Source organism: Sminthopsis crassicaudata, chromosome 3 (genome assembly GCF_048593235.1).
Source record: "Sminthopsis crassicaudata isolate SCR6 chromosome 3, ASM4859323v1, whole genome shotgun sequence".
Taxonomy (NCBI): Eukaryota; Metazoa; Chordata; class Mammalia; order Dasyuromorphia; family Dasyuridae; genus Sminthopsis; species Sminthopsis crassicaudata.
In genome coordinates this window covers 365,310,957-365,330,225 of record NC_133619.1, presented here as the reverse complement: position 1 = coordinate 365,330,225, position 19,269 = coordinate 365,310,957, and the positions used below count along the sequence as shown (strand labels likewise).

The window sequence follows — 19,269 nt, the reverse complement described above, 5'->3', positions numbered from 1 at the left end:
GGAGTAGTTGACAACAGGTGAAAGTAGAAGGATACAGCCATAGGGAATGGATTTAGAAACTGAACAAATTTGATGGACCATTTACAAATTTACAAAGACCAGGCTTTCCTAGAGAAAAGAAAAATCTCAGCTCAAGGTTTAAAAATGCAGTCAATTACAAAAACACTTTTATTGAGGTGTTAATATTTATTTATTCAATTTAAGATTTATACCTTTCCTTCAAAAGTATTGTTTTAAACTTTATTTTATGGATACATTCTATTTTAACTTCTGTCAAAAGACACAAGCCTTCAAATATATAACAACCAAAGAAAAAGAATTCAAGGGAAATCTTAGGCAAGAACAATAAAAAATAAAATGGCAATTTTCCTTCTCCCCATCACCAAAAAGATTCCAAATCATTATACCCTGTGCTTTTAACAAGAAAGATAATACCCAACATTAGCCACGATACATATATACCATAAGGTTTGTTGCTTTTTTGATGTATTATTGAACAGTTATATTCACAGCTCCTTTGGGATCTGCTTTTTTCAATTTGTATTACTGCCTATAAGTCGTTCCATATTTGTCATTCCATATAATTAAATAATAATCCATTATGTTCATGTATCATAGAACATTTAGCCATTCTTTCATTGTTGGGCACACGCCAAGTTGGGTTTCTAGTTTCCTGCTTTGGCAAATAGTGCTACCGTGAGTATTTTTGTACAGATTAACCCTTTTCTTCCTTTTACTTGCCTCCTTAGGGCATAAACTTACAATTGGGCTTGCTGAATCAAAGAGCCTAAACATTTTTGTAACTTTTATTATGTAATATCATATTCTTCAAAATGTCTGAACTACTGTTCAGATCCTTCAGTTATCACTGCATTTTAAAAAATGTAAATGATAAAACTATTGGCTTTATTAACTCAATGGGTTTAGGTCTTCCTTTCTTCTTCCTTTTTTCTTTACTTTTCCTCTTCCTTTCCTTTACTCCTTTCTTTTTTTTCCAAGTCCATGTCTCCCATATAATATGGAACTGTATCTCCCACCAAGTTCTTGATTTATAAGTAGATACTTCATGAATGTGTCTGTTGGGTGAATGACAAATACAAGAAGTTATAGTTGTTTCTTCAGCTTTTAAAAAAATTCATAATTTTCAACTCATTTAACATTTATTGAGAGGTTCACTATTGTGATGCAATAGTGAATCAAGCCAGGTTCCTGCATTCATGGAGTTCTAGTCTGGTGAAGGGGAGAAGGCATGTAGGTAGACACTGATAATATAAGGCAGAATGTGATAGATGTAATATTGAGATGTAATCTCTCATTTGATTCCTTATAGTATATTGTTTATATCTCAATATACTATATATATAGTATATTGTTTATATCTCAATATACTATAAGGAATCAAATGAGAGATTACATCTGGCTGGGGAGAATCAGGAGGGTTTCAAGAAGGGGATTGTCATCTAGATGGAGCCATGAAAGACTAATGGGGTACAAGGTGCACTCTGGGGTAGGGTTCTAACAAACTGAGTGGAGAATAGTGAGTAATCCATTTGGCTAGAACTATTATTGTTGTTATTTATCCATTCATGAGTGCTTGATTTGTTTCTAGTTTGGGGTTATATAAATGAGGCTATAAATATTTTGGCATAGGACTTTTTCTAGCTTTGACCTCCTTGAAATAAAAAGTGATAATGTTAGGTCAAAGGATATAAAGTCAACTTTCACATCTAGTTCTGTGTTAATTCATAGGATAATCTACAATATATTAGTGGGACATATTTCCCTAGTCACTACAACATTGACTCCTCCTTTCCATCACTTATCATCATTACTGTTTAGATGGCTCTACACTGAAACCTCAGAATTTTAATTGATATTTTCCTCATTGTTAGTGATTTGAAATTTTTTTTATATTTTTTTAAAAATTAATTTTATAATTATAACTTTTTTTTTTTATAGTACATATGCATGGGTCATTTTTTACAACATTATCCCTTGCACTCACTTCTATTCCAAATTTTCCCCTCCTTCCTTCCACCCCCTCCCCTAGATGGCAGGCAGTCCCATACATGTTAAATGTGTTATAGCATATCCTAGATACAATATATGTGTGCAGAACTGAATTTCTTGTTGCACAGGAAGAATTGGATTCAGAAGATAAAAATAACCTGGGAAGAAAAAACAAAAAATGCAAACAGTTTACACTCATTTCTCAGTGTTCCTTTTCTGGGTGTAGCTGATTCTGTCCATCATTGATCAGTTGGAACTGAATTAGATTTTCTCTTTGTTGAAGATATCCACTTCCATCAGAATACATCCTCATACACTATCGTTGTTGAAGTGTATAATGATCTCCTGGTTCTGCTCATTTCACGATTTGAAACTTTTTTAAACATTGTGATAACATGACCTTAATGGAAATGTCTTGCATGATTACACATGTATAACTTATATTGAATTGCTTACATGCTTAGTGTGGGTGAGAGGGGACAAAAGTGAAGGGAAGAAGAGAGAATCTGAAACTCAGAGTTTTAAAAATGTTAAAAATTGTATTTATATGTAATTGGGAAAATCAAAAATACAGTACATAAGCATTTTAAAAATAAACATGGTGGTAAGAGTATTTGTATCTGTTCTGAAAACTTCTGTTCATATCCTTTGATCACTTATCTTTTGTGGAATGGTTCTAGGTCTTATGTTTACTATCATATCAATTCTTTGTATGCCTTATAGCAAACCATTAGAGATTGGATGTAAAGCTTTTTCCGGAAAATATAATTTTTAAAATTCTAATTACATTGGTTTTGCTTGTACAAAAGGTTTTTAGTTTCATGTAATCAAAACAGCCTATTTTCTCCTTTTATAATATCAAGAGTCTTCATTTTCTGAGGTAGTAGATGCCATGCTGTGCCCTGCCCCACCTCACTCCTCCCCAATACAAAGTGGATAAGCTTCCTTTAGTACCTTCAGAACAAGATAAGCCCTTGTCTCTGGTCTGCCTCCAAAGGAAACCTGCCACTTTTTACAGGCATCTTTGACTTCCCCTGTGGTTATACTGAAAGATCAAATATATCTTTGAGGTCACTTACTCAAACCTCCTTATTTCACAGATGAGAAAACAGGGAAGTTAAGTGACATGCCCAATGTCATATTAGGTAAGTGGGGGATTCAAATTCAGGTCCTTGAAGACCGAATCTAGCTCTTTCCACTACGCTCATTTCCACTTCTCAACTGCCTCAGCACAGTTTCACTCCCTCGCATTCCAAAAAGAAGCTGTCTGGCTACTGCTGGCATTTTTCGTAAAGATTATTTTAAAATAAAAATCACATCAGGCAATGAAGACATTTGCAGTGAGTGCTAGTTTCCTCCCATCCCCAAGGAGGGCCTGGTTTGTTTTTATCTTCTTCCAGGTTCTTGTGATAGACTTACATAATGGTCTGCTCTGTTCCATGTGGTTAGGAAATTATTTCTTTTTTCTGCCATGACTCCTTCTGTGCCCATGTCAGCACCTGATTCAAAGACCTTAAATTGGAAAGCAAAATCAACCTCCAAATATTGGGACTCCAAGTGCTATGAATGAAACAAAACCATGTCAAACACAGCCCCCTTTTCCTTGGAGCCCTTGTAAATGGGGGATGACTTAAACAGTACAAGGAAGGCTATGTCTGCTAAATGCCAAATGTGGGCACAGACAATGCTCCAGATGGAAGCAGATCCCCTCCAGCTGGGGTGGTCAGAGTTTATAAAGTGCAATAACCCTATGAGGTGGTTTTACATATCACCTTTGAGTCACGTTCCTTGTTTCTCAAATGTCTCTTTCCTAACAAAAATTATACAGTGATATTGACACTACAGAGCAGGAGGTTTTAACCCAGGAATCATGATTTAAAAAAAAAAAAAATTAAGTTATTTAAAAAATATTTTAAATTATTTTGATCACTATTTTAATATAATTAATTTTCTTTGTAATTCTATATATTTTTATATATGGATATATACATATACCATTCTGAGGAGTTTTATCAGATTTTCAGAAGTACCCAAGAAAGGTTAAGAACCGCAACTTTTTGCATGAGGAGAGAGGATCCTCTGGCTCATAATCCTGGTTATTTGGCTGTAGTTTTCTGCTTAAAGTTTCTTGGGGAATTTCACTCTCAGGATCATCACCATATAACAATATTAATAGCATCACAATACTTCCATTTTCTGGCAGCCCAGATATGAACCAAAAAAAAAAAAAAAAAAAAAAAAAAGGTCTCTATCCCAAGCAACCAAAATAAAGTCCCTGCATGGAGCTCTCAATTAACTCATAGTAGAATCATGAAAAACCTGTAGGTTATTTTCTGCTGTGTACTTTTTGCTTAATCCTTTTTTTAATCCCTTTCATCCTTCCATCTCTCCTTAAGCAGGATATGTGCATACTTGAGCACACATACCCACTCAAAAAAAAAAAAAATATATATATATATATATATACACACACACATATATATACATACATACACACACATATATATGTATGCACACATACACATGTACACACACCTACATGCTTATATACATACCTACATATGTATACATACATCTAAAACAATATTAACATGGCTGATATATAATGTAGATTTCTCTTGTGATTGAAACTTTGACTTTCTCTGAAATCAATGATTATTAGCCCTACTTTTTTTTTTTCTTTGTAATAAATTCTACTCTTGATTCTTGTTATTGTTTGGATATATCTCCTATATATTTCCTATCCCTGCTAACTCCTACTTTAGTTCTACTCCTTACTTGCTTTGCTATTATTTTACCTCCCCCCACCCACTGATTCTTCCCTTATCTTCTCTTCCTATTCTTTTTTTCCTTCTTTATCTCATTCCCATTATCCCCTTATCCCCTAATCTGAACCCCTAATCTGAACACCTTTCTGAATTCCACTTTATTTCCCAGTAAATCTTTACACCCTTCCATACTCCACTTAATCCTATTTTTTGCCCCTTTATTTCTTTATAGATTTTGGAGGGTTCTATACTCTTCATGGTATATTTATGCATTGTTCTCTATATAACCCATTCGTGTTGTAAGTAGGTTTTCAGAACTACTAGCTTTCCTACCCTCATCTAATATTTCTGTGTCAGTTTTTCTTCTGCATCTCATTCACATAGTATAATTACTAGTTTTAACTTTTCCTAAATGATTTTCCATTTTAGAGTCAGATCATATTTAGCTCTGCCCCAATCTTTCTACCCAATTACTGATGTCAATCTTAGATATATGTAAATATATCTACATATAAAACATAAAAGTTATTTGTCCCATTTGATCCCTTGAAATTAATCTTTGATGTTGACTCTTGCATGTTAAATTTTCTGTTGAGGTTTGGTTGAGACAAAATCCTGAGAAATCTACAAGTTCATTGAAGTTTTTGTTTAACATAATGTTTAATTTTGCTGGATATAATTTTTTTTGGCCACAGATATAGTTGTTTTGATTATCAAAATATAATACTGCAGGGATTTCAGTCTTTTATTATAACTATTGATAAATCCTGTACAATTCTAATTGTAGCTCCAGAATATTTGAATTTTGTTGTTTGTTTCTTGCAAAATTTTCTTTGGGGGGGAAAGTTTTGAAATTTAGCAATAATATTTCTATGTGTTTTCCTTATAGGATTTCTTTGAGGTGGTGATTGGTGGATTTTTTCTATTATTACTTTCCTCTTGTTCTATCACTCCCAGACAATTTTCTTAGATTATTTCTTGTAATATTGTGTCAAGGTTTGTTTTTTTTTGGTGGGGGGAGGGCTTCGAGTAGTCCAATTGTTTTTATGCTTTCTCCTAATCTGTTCTCCAGATCTGTTGTTTTTCTTATGTTTCACATTTTCTTTTTCTTTTTTTTTTCATTATTTATATTTTGTTCTGTTATTTCTTGGTAATTGCTTCACTAATTTCTCCTTGCCCAGTAATTTTTGAAGAATGATTTTAAAACTTTGGATCTCCATTTGCATTTAATTGACTATCTTTTCATATTCTTCTTGTTTTTCTTGTATGGTTCATAATTATTTTTTAGCTTTTCTTCCGTCTCTCATTTGATTTTTGTTTTGTTTTCTTGACAGTATTTTATTTTTTCAAATATGAAGATAGTTTCCAACATTCATTTTTGTAAGATTTTGTGTTCCAAATTTTTCTCTCTCCCTTCCTTCCCTCTCCCCTCCTAATGCTAACAAACAATCTGATACAGGTTATCCATGTATAAGTCCTTTTAAACATCTTTCCATATTTGTCATGATATACAAGAAAAATCAGACCAAAAGGGGAAAAATCATGAGAAACAAAAGGCAAACAAACAAAACAAACCCCCCCAAAAAGGAGAAAATATTTGCTTCAGTCCATTCAGTCTCCATAGTTCTCTCTCTGCATGTGGATGGCATTTTCCATTCCAAGTCTATTGGAATTGTCTTGGATCGCTGAATTGCTGAGAAGAGCTAAGTCAATCATAATCTATCATCATATAATCTTGTTGTTAATGTATATAATGTTCTCCCAGTTCTGCTGACTTCACCTAGCATTAGTTCATATAAGTCTTACAAGATTTTCTGAAATCAGCTTGTTTATTATTTCTTATAGAGCAGTAACATAACATTCAACTGTTCCACAAATGATAGGCATTTACTCATTTTTCAATTCCTTACCCCTACAAAAAGAGCTGCTGCAATCATTTTTGCATATGTGGGTCCTTTTCCCTCTTTTATGATCTTTTTTGGAATATAGCCCCAGTAGTGAATCAAAGGTTATACACAGGTTTATAGCATCATAGGAATAGTTCCAAATTGCTCTCCAGAATGGTTGGGTCAATTCACAACTCCACTAATAGTGCATTAATCTGTGTGGAAATACCTTCTTATAGGACTTTCAGTGCCTATCATTGGCTACAAAATAGGGAAAATGAAAGTAGCTTAAAGCATACTTGATTTAGTGTATGCTTTAAGAAATCACCTCTTCTGCAGTCACATTGCAGATTTCCTGTAATCAGTATTTTAGTGCTGAGTTATCTACTTTGCCCCTACCTTAATCCCTGGCTAGCTTGCAGTTTGCAGGCTCTCAGAAATCACAAATTCTCTTAAATTTTAGCCTAAGTCAAATGAATTGGACTACAAGATTCCTGAAATTTCTTCCAACTCAGAATGGGATTCTATGAAAAAAATTTTCTGGTCATTTGCAACTTTGACTCATCCATTCCCCAGTTCTCTTATTATTCTAGCTGACTGAGAATTGAGTGAAGTGATAAACTAGGACACATATCAAAGGGTGGGTTCCAAGTGGCATTTCAAGCCATCAGAAGAAAGAGACATTGTGTCATCTATGCCAGGAAGCATTATTCATAAGGGGCAGAGACATGCTTGCAACATGGTGAGTTTTAGAATTGCAGTTACAATGTCAATTAGTCATCAGGTCTCTGAACCGTCATGTGCTCAGACATATGATAAAATAAATAATAATAATAATAAGAGGGTTCTTCAGGTCTATATTCACAATATACTCTCTGACTGAGTATGCAATAGAATACCTCCCCTAGCTCTCATCCCCATAAATCTGTATATCATCTGTATATTCAAAATCCACAAGTAAATATGCACATTAATGTAATAGATTCTTAGAGATCTTTGCAAGTCATCATGTCAAACTCCTTGCCTTAATAGGTAATTTCATGCATAGGTTTTTAAAGTTTGCAAAATGCTTATATATTTTTTTCATGAATTTCACATTCACATTTAAGCCTCCCAATACCTCTGAGATTTGTAAACTAAGGTTTAGTAATTGACCTATGATTACACAGCTAGTGACTGGGACAGGATAGGGAGCAGATGAATGGGGTTCAAACTCCAAATCTTCCTCTCTCTCAAATCCTATTCACAATGCCATAGTGTCTACTGGGAGCCTAGTTTTATGTTGGTATATGTTGGAAGGGGTAGGGAGAGCAAGAGAAGTTTAAGACTTGGACTCTACTCTCACATAAAACAAAAAAAAATCAAATGCTGAATTATCTACTTGTGAGAGAGTTCAGAGAAGAAAATGTGATCCAAAAGAGTCAGGAAAGGGCTCCGATTTGAGATGAGCTAAGCCAAAAGGAGTGTTCTGCATCTCAGTGACTTTGGATGTCTATTCATTCCTCTTGATAAAGCCAATGTTTTTCCCCACTAAAGATCATTGAGTTTTCTTAGAATCATAAAATATGACATATTGACGTTAACTTGAGAGATCATCTCACCTAAACTTACTATTTTGCAGATGAGGAAGCTGTGGTTCAGAGAGCTGAAGTCACTTACCCAGCTAATTAGAGGCAAAGACAATTATTCAGGCTTCCAGACTTTATACCTACTAGGTCACTCTGTCTTTTTTCACATATAAAAAGTTCAAAACTGGTCCAGAATAACACCTCCCAGGGTTAATTAGGTCTTGTGATTTTATTCTTGGGGTTATATTTGTGTCAGATGAAAAATCTTATTTTTTCATTCTTGCCAGCTTTAGGGATTTGATTTGAAGGATATCTACACTATTTTTGGTTTATAGGATAACAGAATCTCCCGAGTTGGAAAAGACCTCAGAGGCCATCTAGTCCAACATACCAGAATATGAATATTCTCTACAATATCCCTAACAATTCCTCTCCAGCCTTTGTCAGAAGAGTTTCAGGGTGGGGAGAACCCAAAGGCCATAAGCTACTGAGTTGGAAGGCGTGGGATCAAGTATTGCTTCAGATATTTACTAGCCTGGTGATCTTGTGCAAGTCATCTAACTTTTTTGAAGCTGTTTCCTCATTTGTAAAAATGAACAGACCAAAAAAAAAAAAAAAAAAAAAATCAGTGCTTCCTTTCAACCCTCAATTTATGATCCCATAAGTGTTTCCCTCCATCAAAACTACATCTCTCTGAAACTTCTACCTATTGCTCTTGTTCTACTCTCTGGGGCTAAGTGGAACAAATCTTTTCTATATAAGGGATTAGACAGTATGAATTGTCACTAATGTCAGCTTGGAAGGGAGTTGCTAGTGGAATGCCTCAGGGATCTGCCCTTGGCCCTATTATTAACTTTTTTTTATCAGTGACTGGGGAATAAAGTCATAGATGGCATGCTTATCATATTTGCAAATGGAAACAAAACTAAGAAGGATAACTGACATTTGAGATGACAAAATTGAAGAAGAACCTGACTGGTTAAAACATTTCACTAAATCTAATATGATGATATACTATCTATGTTATATGTTATAACATAGATAACTATAAAGTTTTGCACTTGGGGAGGTCAAAAGAATCAACTTTATGGGTTGTTTTTTTTTTTTCCAAGATTCCTCTGAAATATTGCCTCCTTCTTGAAGTTTTCTCCTAATTCCTCTAATTTAAAATATACCTTCTCAAAACCTGCATAAAATTATGTTTATTCTTTCATGTGGCATTATATCACACTCTACCAGTTTTATTGTTTAGCTGGTCTTTAAATTCCTCTTAAGAGAAAGGGTTATGTGTTATTCTGTCTTCCTGACAGTGTCCTACTTATAAAATAAATTGATGCACAGTGTCTTCTACATATCTTACTAAACATTTGCGATTGAATTGGAGAGAACTTAGATTTGAATTAGAATCAGAAGTCCTAGGTTCAAATGCCATTTCTTGGTTAAGACCTCTCTCAGCCTCAGTTTCTTCATCTGTAAAATAAAAGGACTGGAACTACTCTCCAATAGCCCTTCCGTCTGTGTCATTCTGCCTGTGGTGACCTTACTACCTTCTATTCTTGGTGAAAACTGTAGAAAAGGGAAACTACTATGAAGGAGGTTAAGAACACTTCAAGTCAGGTCTTCAAGGTCATCAGTGAAGTCCACCTGTTTGAGTCACTGAGCCAGAACCTTCAACCTGGTATTCTGTGATAATGAGCTAAGGGAGGATTTGTGGGAAGGCATAGGAGTAAGGTCCATACATTTTATCTCATAAATCAGAGCTATCCCTAGATATTTACCTAAACTTTCTTGAACCTTTTTTTTTTAATTTTAAATCAAAATCTGTCTTCTGAGTTGCTCCCTGGACTGTATATTTGTGTCTCTGATACTAGGCAAGGCTAACCCATAGATAACACAGAAGATAATTGTGGATTTTAAGAGAATCAAGAAAACTCCCAATATGTAACAAAAATATTTCCCCCACTGGTCTCCCATAGGACCAGGTAACCTAAAATCTACCACTAGTAACTAAAGTCTCTGAGGAGAAATGTTGTCTTCAAACTTCTCACATAAAATCCAAATGACAAGGTAAAACTTACCTAATCATTCACACTCAAGTTTGAATAAATAAATTAAATGACTAACCTTGAGAGTTTCCTCATTTGTAAAATGAGAAGGAAATGGCAAATCACTCCAATATCTTTGCCAAGAAACCTCCAAATGGGGTCATGAAAAATTGGACATGAATAAAAATGACTGAACAGCAACAACATCCTTGATAGAGAGGTTAGGGCACTGTAAGGTTTTGGAGGTGAAGTTAAAGACCACTTATAGAATGGGAAAGTGAAGAAAAGGGAGGGAAGAAGACAGACTTGGGATAACCTCCAAGTTTTGCCAGTGGTTAGTTAGTATCTTGGGAGTTGTAAAGCTCCCAATGAATCATTTAGGGTAGAAGATTAGCGTTTTGGAGAGAAAGAACTCAGAGATAGGATACTTCTTACTGACATTTCCATCCTTCTCATCCTATTTGAGGGGCAGAGACACAGACTTACCTCACAACTTTTGACTGGGAGATGATCTTCACTCCTTCATTCCTCTCTTGGTGGGGCTTACTCCTGTCTTTCCAGGTCTCCTTCTACATACATTTCCATCAGCCTCCTCATCTCGGAAAATCCTTCCACCCCGAAGTCCTTTCCTCTGATTGGTTCTTTTCTCCTGGAACCTCCAGTTTCAGGAAGGGTCCCTATGCCAGCCATGTTCATTCTTTACTTCCTAACTCTTTAGAGTTTCTTCTTCAGCATACTCCCCTTCCCCAGCTTTCTTTTATGTGTTGTTATCCCCTATCAAAATACAAGCTTCTGAAAGGGCAGAGACTGTCTTTTTTTTGCTCCTATTTATATGATTCTTCACTTGATTTGACTTGCTGAGCCAGCAGTGCAGGAGGGGACAGACATTTTTTTCAGACAAGGCCAGTATTTCATAGAATCATAGAATCTTTGATTTGTTCTTCTATATTTACGTGTTACAAGGAAGGATTTTTATTTGACAGCAGGGAAAGGGAGAATTAGTAATGACCTAGATGAATTATAAAAGGAAAGATTGGTCATCAATAAAACATTAAAAATATACAAGGAAAAGTTCAGAAGGAGACATAAACAAAGCAAATGTGTTACTACTGTCTTATAATATACATTTATTGAAAACAAATGATGGTTTTACAAGAAATGATCAACAGAATGATTTCAGAAAGGCTTGGAGAGACTTACATGAACTGATGTTAAGTGAAGTGAGTAGAACCAGGAGAGCATTGTACACAGCAATAGCAAGATTATAAACTGATCAATTCTGATGCATGCGACTTTTTAACAGTGAGGTGACTTAGATCAATTCCAATGGTCTTGTGATGGAGAGAATCATCTGCACCCAGAAAGGGAGGACTGTGGGGACTAAGTGTGAATCACAACATAGTATTTTTATTTCTTCTTTTGTGTTTTGCTTGCTTTTTGTTTTCCTTTTTGTTAATCTGATTTTGCTGATTGTGTAATATCATAATTATGGAAGTATGTACAGAAGAACTGCACATGTGTAACATATATTGGATTACTTGCCATCTAGGGGAGGAGGAGGGGGGAGGGGAAGGAAAAAAAATTAGAACACAAGGTTTTGCAAGAGTAAATGTTGAAAATTATCTATGCAATATGTTTTAAAAATTAAAAGCTTTAATATAAAAAACAAATGATGTATACAACAGAAGTTTATGATTTTATATACAATCCTTTTTTAAAAAATAAATCTAGGGGCAGCTAGGTGGCGCAGTGGATAGAGCATCAGCCCTGAATTCAGGAGGACCCGAGTTCAAATTTGGTCTCAGATACTTAATACTTCCTAGCTGTGTGACCCTGGGCAAGTCACTTAACTCCAGCCTCAAAAAACAAACAAACAAACAAACAATTAAATAAATCTAGAAGTAGAGAGTCCTTAGAAGTCATCTGGATCTCTTCCTTTTCTTTTTTTTTTTTTTTTTAATAATATTTTTCCCCCAAATACATGCAAAGATCGTTTTCAACATTCTCATTTGCAAAACCTTGCATTCCAAATTTTTCTCCCTTTCCTCTCCACTCTCCAAGATAGCAATCAATATGATATATGTTATATAGGTTAAATATGTAGAATTCTTCTAAACATATTTCCATATTTGTCATGCTGCACAAGAAAAACCAGATCAAAAGTGAAAAAACACAAGAAACAAAAAAGAAAACAACAGCAACAACAACAAAAAGGTAAAAATATTATGCTGTGATCCACATTTAGTCTCTGAAGTTCTCTCTCTAAAAATGTAGATGGCTCTTTCCATTACAGCTCTATCGGAGTTGCCTTGAATCAGCTCATTGTTGAGAAGAACCATGTCCATTATAGTTGATCATTATATAATCTTGCTGTTGTGTACAGTGTTCTCTTGATTCTGCTTAATTCACTCAGCATCAGTTCATGTGAATCTTGCCAGGCTTTCCTGACATCATCCTGATAATCATTGCTTATACAACAATAATATTTCATTATATTCATATAACTTATAATCATAACTTATTCAGATGAGCATCTACTCAATTCCTTGACATTACAAAAAGAGCTGCTGTAAATATTTTTGCACATGTGGGTCCTTTTCTCTCTTTTAAGATTTCTTTGGGATACAGACCCAGTAGAGACCTTGCTGGATCAAAGGGTATGCACAGTTTGATAGCCCTTTGGGCATAGCTCTAAATTGCTCTCCAGAATGGTTGAATCATCTCAAAACTCCACCAATAATGCATTAGTGTTCCAGTTTTTCCACATCTACTCCAACATTTTTCATTATCTTTTCCATTATTTTAGCTAAACTGAGAGATGTGAAGTGGCACCTCAAAGTTGTCTTAATTTGTATTTCTCTAATCAATAGTGATTTAGAGCATTTCATATGATTAGAAATGACGTTGATTTCTTTATTTGAAAATTCTCTTTATATCCTTTGATGTGATCCTCATTTATCAATTAGAATGGCTTGTATATACAATCCTTTTTAAAAAAAAAATTACATATTGAAATGTTTTTGTTTGTGGTTGATTTTGTTCATAATTTGAAATGAAAAATTTAAGCAAGGAATGAAAGAATCCTTTCCTAGAAACAAAGCCAGATAGGGTTGTCTAAGGCATAACCATTCTGGTGTTTAATCATGCTCAGTCATTTGACTTTTATGACCTTATTTGGAGTTTTCTTGCCAGAAATACTGGAGTGGTTTGCCATTTCCTTCTCCAGCTCATTTTACAGATGAGGAGACTGAGGCAAATGGAAAGTGACTTGCCTAGTCACACAGCTAATAAGTGTCTGAGGCCAGATTTGAATTCAGGAATTTGAATTTTCCTTGCTCTAGATCCAGCATTCATATATTCTCTGCCCTACTTAGCTGCCCTTCTAAGCTCAAGTTTTCTCATCAATAAAATGGGGATAATCCATGAATCTGTTTCACAGGGTTGTTATGTTTCTAACAAAGCACTTTCTCCCCATTAACAGTCTATGAAGTAGATAGGTATTATTGTTCCATTTTCTACAGATGAGGAATCCAGAGTTAAGAAAAATCATTAGTATCTAAAAAATTCATTATTAGCAAGCAGCCTAGCAAGGATTTGAACCCAGCTTCACCCTGCAAGTCCAGTGTTCGTTGCTTTTGACCTTCTAAGTTGTCTTTAGCTGGAAAATTGTTTCATTCCATTTTTTTTTTGTATATTCTGATGCTCTAAAATTTGTTTAGAATCATTATTTAAAGAAATTGGAAGCATTTGAGGGAGAATTTGGGCAAGTTCCTGTCTTTACCCCTCCATCTTGGCTCTGCCTGCAAGTTCAGTGTTCTTTCCGTGAAACAAAGTTTGCCTGTACTGTCCCCTTCCCCTTTTTCTATCTTTTCATCTATTCAGTGTTGCCTCCTTTCCACTTCCAGTCAGGTACAGTTTCTTCTCATTCCTCTAATAAAAATCCACCCTCAGGATCTTTTCCTTGAGAGTCAAAGACAAAGTCATTTAAGTGAGACAAAGAAGGAACAAAGAGAGTCATAAACTTAAAACTGGAAGGAACTTTAGACTGCAAAGATTTTGTTTTGCAGGTAAGGAAACTGAGGTCCCCTGGGGTAAAGTGATCAGGCCTTAGGTCACATAAAGAATAAGCTATCTATTCTGCTTCTTCATAAAAAGACCAGCTTTGTCTGCTGTTAGAAGATGATGGTCCCATCAACACACATGGATACATCGAGGGTAGAGGCTGAACTGTATTAATTACATTTATTTTAGGCCCTGGGGCCATGGCCATGGGCTAATATAATGGCATTCTTATGTAGTTCTGTCACCCCAAACTTCTCTGTGACAGATATTATCCAGGAAGGTAGAGAGCCATGAGAGAATGGGAACGGGACACTAAACTTGGGTTCTAGCTCTGGCTTTACTACTAGATAGATAGGATTTTGGAAAAGTTTCCTTATTTAGTTTTCAGTTTCTGTCTCATAAGTGAAGTGATCAGCCTGGATATCTCTAAAGACCCATTTCAGCCTTTACATTCTGTGAATGTATGTGGTATTGATCTGGGGAAAAGGGAAAGCAGGTATAGCATATATAAGTATGTGTATATGTAAAAAAAAAAAAAAGATGGGCAATAAATAAGACTGAGTGAAAGAAGACTAGTTTAGGAATCCTCAGATCTGGGTTCTATCACTAATCTAATCCTTAAGTTTATTCTCTAAATATAGAATCATAGCAATGAGATGATTCAGGCTAATTCCAATAGACTTGTGATGGAAAGAGCCATCTGCAGCCAGAAAGAGGATTGTGGGGACTGAAAGTGGATCACAATATAGTATTTTCTTTTTTAAAAATTTTCTTTATTTATTTTTATTAATTTTATAATTATAATTTTTTGACAGTACATATGCATGGGTAATTTTTTTTACAACATTATCCCTTGTATTCATTTTTCCAAATTTTCCCTTCCCTCCCTCTACACAATATAATATTTTCACCTTTTTTTGTTGTTGTTTGGTTGCATTGTGTTTACTTTCTCATTTCCCCTCTTTTGATCTGATTTTTCTTGTGCAGCATAATTGTGGAAATTCTATAGAAGAATTCCACATGTTTAATATATTGAATTACTCGTGAGGGGAGGGGGTAAGGAGAAGGAAGGGAGAAAAATTTGGAACACAAGATTTTGCAAGGGTAAATGTTAAAAACTTTTTGGGGGCAGCTAGGTGGTGCAGTGGATGGTGCACCAGCCCTGAAGTCAGGAGGACCTGAGTTCAAATCTGGCCTCAGACACTTAATACTTCCTAGCTATATAACCCTGAGCAAGTCACTTAACCCCAGTTGCCTCAGGGAGAAAAACTTTTTGCATATATTTTGAATATAAAAAGCTATTATTTTTTAAAAAGTAATTAAGAAATGTTTAGCAAAATAAAAATACAATTTAACTCTTTGTAACTCCATTTGGAGTTTTTTGGCACAGGTTAAAAAATAAATAAACATAGAATCATGTCATTCAGCAGCACCACTCTTTCACATATATATATATATATATGCGCATGTACATATACAGCTACAGCTGCTTGTTTTTTCATTTCAGCTGAAAAAATGTCTGGAGACATGGACAAGCCCCTAATTTCTCGTCAGCTTATGGAGAGCAACCCCAACCTCACAGAGATTCCCAGCCAGTCCCAGACTGTGGGCATCCTGGGCAGTGGTGACTTTGCCCGTTCTTTGGCCACACGCCTAGTGGGCTCAGGCTACAGAGTCATTGTTGGGAGCCGCAACCCAAAAAGAACAGCAGGGTTGTTTCCTGCTGCAGCCCAGGTAATCTTGCAAGCAGAGGCTGTGAGCACACCTGAAATCATCTTTGTGGCCATGTATCGAGAGCACTACTCTACTCTCAGTAGCTTGAGTGACCTGCTAGTGGGCAAGATCCTTGTGGATGTAAGCAATAGCACGGAGAAGGAGCACCTCCAGCAGCGTGAGTCTAATGCTGAACACCTTGCTTCCCTCTTCCCTAGCTGCACGGTTGTCAAGGCCTTCAATGTCATCTCTGCCTGGTCCCTGCAGTCTGGTCCAAAAGATGGGAACAAACAGGTAGGTTTGTGGGAGAAACAGAATGGAATGAAGTGCTTCTGGAGGAGGAGAGGAAAAGACAGAGAAATACCTTTCAGACTTGAATACAGAATTCTAATTCAGAATGGTTGCTAAGCTAAGAGAGAGAAATGGTGTGATAAGCAGTATTTAATGGTATTTGGAACTCAGGCTAGAGAAGAGAGTAGTTTCATGCAAAACAATAGTCTGAGAAAGAAGATATAGGCCCATATACAAAGAATTCCTATCAATCATTAATATAAGTAATTGTTTAGTGCTTAATATATACACAGTCCTATATTCTGGTATAAGGAATATAGAAAAAAGGGCATGGGCTTTGCCTTCAGAGAGGATGACTGTGTAGTTGATGAGAAGATTATAAATGCATGGCTAATGTGACAATGTAGAATAACTTCCTAATTTGAGAAAGGCTAGGAACACAGAAGAAAAAGTACAGTAGGATTTGAAGTAGAAAAGTAAAGTTGCTTTGGGTGGAGTAAAGTTTGGATGAATAGAAGAGGAAAGGAATAGTATTTCAAATGGGGGGACATTAGGAATAAAAATTAAGAAACATTTATTAAGTATTTACTATGTGCCATGGATACAAATAGAAAAACCTGTCCTTGAGAAATGTACAGTTTTAACAGACACACACAAAAGGAAGTTAAAATCAGAGCAGGAGAGTGGGCGGTGGAAGAGTTAGAGACTAGTGATGAAGTAGAGGACTGAGGCTGATTGGAACTGAATCTAGAAGGTAGAATATTTATGTATGTCTGGTGGAAAATAAGTCCACTATAGCTCAAAGGAAGTGTTCATGTAGGGAAGTAATGAGAAGTCCATTGGAATCCTTGACATTATTTTATGTCTTTTTTCTTAAAAGTAAAGCAGAGCTTGTACCTTATTTGGTGGGCAGCAGGAAGCCACAGAAAGAGATCTTGTTGGCACGGTATATAATTCAGAAAAGAAATTGAAAGTATAGAGTCCAAGTCTCAAACAAAATTTATAAAGACACTTCGTATAGATGGTAGACTGCAAAAGCACTGCTGCCAAGCACCTGGGGCAATGAAAGATGGGGTAGGAGACAGTCTATTATAGATGTTTCAACCATACACAAATTACCTGGGAATATATTATGTGTATGACTAATGAAGTGACAGAACATTCAAAGGTAGCCCTAATTGCTAAAGTCTGTACAATAGACCTGGAGTTAGGAAGATTCATCCTCCTGGCTTCAAATTTAGCCTCAAATACTTATTAGCTATGTGATCCTGGACAAGTCACCTAACCCTGTTTGCCTCAGTTTCCTCATCTGTAAAATGGGCTGGAGAAGGAAATAGCAAATCTTAACTGTATCTTTGCCAGGAAAACCCCAAATGAGATCACAGGGTCCAACACAACTGAAAAACAACTTAACAACAACATAGCAAGCATTCTGAACTTCTAGTTTCTCAGTTGAAATTCCTAGTTATTAGAGATAGATTCCTCTAAAATCAGTCCAAGTCTCCAAGCACTTATTAAGTACTTACCCTGGGCCAGGGACTATACTAAGCACTGGTGATATGAGCAAAAAAAGGGCAGTCCTTGTCCTCGAGGAACTTAAATACACAAAAGGAGCCTGAAAAGGAAGTGGGATGGGGAGAAGGTACCTCCCTAGGGGAGGGAGGTGAAACCTAGAGTGTTAAGGATTGTGATTCTGGAAGGAATTCGCCAAGGCAAGAAGTGAGCCACAGAGATGGAGGTAAAAGACAGCTGAAGCATTTTGGCAAGTGAAGAAGATTTCTAACCGTATAGCCCAGAGGCCAGGAAGCAGCATGTTGTACAAGAAAGAATGCTAGTTTTAGACTCAGGGAAACAGAATGGTAATCCTAACCCTTCCACTAATTCACTCTGTGATTTTAACTTTAATCCCTGACATGGGGTTAATAATATCTGAAATGATTAATGGATATTGGTACCCTCTGAAAATTATAAAGCTTTCTCCAATTATGTTTTTCACCAGGATTCTTCCTTCTAACGATTGCCATCAGCAAGGGGGTGAAAAGCACACATGTCACAACAAGAAAGTAGCAGGGGAGGGCATGGAATGGGACTGGCGTCTGATTGAACTAAGAGATCGCCAAGATTCCTCCCAGTTCTAACTTTCTATGATCTGATTGCCCTTTTACAAGCTTGTTTCCTGGTATTAATTTTCTATTTAGGTGCTAATTTCCGGAGATCAGCAGGAAGCAAAATATAAAGTCTCAGAGATAGCCCGAGCCATGGGCTTCAGCCCGGTAGACATGGGGTCACTGGTATATGCCAAGGAGATTGAGGCTATCCCCCTCCGACTTCTCCCCGAGTGGAAGATTCCAGCAATCTTGGCCCTCGGGCTCTTCATCTGCTTCTACACGTATAACTTCATCCGGGATGTATTACAACCATATATCCAAGAGCGCAAGAACAAGTTCTATAAACTCCCTCTCTCTGTGGTCAATACCACCTTGCCCTGCGTGGCGTACGTCATGCTGTCCCTGGTGTACCTTCCTGGGGTCCTGGCCGCTGCCCTGCAGCTCTACCGGGGCACCAAATACAGCCGATTTCCTGACTGGCTTGACCACTGGCTCCAGCACCGCAAACAGATCGGCCTCCTCAGTTTTTTCTGTGCCTCTCTGCATGCCGTCTACAGCTTCTGCCTGCCTCTGCGACGCTCCAGTCGTTACCTGATTATCAACGAAGCTGTCAAGCAGGTATTCTCGCCTTGAGACTTAGGACACTCAGTGGGTCATATGATATTCCTGGGGAGGGGGACAGATAAGTTCTTCCTTGGTTTCTTAAGCCCTGATATATTTATTATTGGGCCAGACCTCTTGAAGTGTGGTATGGGGGGGGAACAAAGGAAAAACAATAAAAAAAAAACATTTAATGTGGAATCAGGAACTATATTCTA

At 36.3% G+C, this 19,269-nt stretch overlaps 1 protein-coding gene and 1 long non-coding RNA gene across 4 annotated transcripts in view; one reads left to right on the top strand and one right to left on the bottom strand.

Moving 5' to 3' along the window:
• Positions 1-19,269, top strand: part of STEAP3 (STEAP3 metalloreductase) — a 70,637-nt gene that overhangs the window by 38,114 nt on the left and 13,254 nt on the right. For all 3 annotated transcript variants that reach the window (XM_074301838.1, XM_074301840.1, XM_074301841.1), the window contains exons 2-3: positions 15,847-16,346; positions 18,542-19,069. In XM_074301838.1, the coding sequence (XP_074157939.1) occupies positions 15,847-16,346; positions 18,542-19,069 (1,028 nt within the window). The remainder of the gene's footprint in view (positions 1-15,846; positions 16,347-18,541; positions 19,070-19,269) is intronic.
• Positions 167-11,496, bottom strand: LOC141561794 (uncharacterized). The gene is made up of 2 exons (XR_012488162.1): positions 10,764-11,496; positions 167-1,076 (listed from the first exon to the last, which is right to left on the bottom strand). It is a non-coding gene; the product is annotated as an uncharacterized LOC141561794 (long non-coding RNA).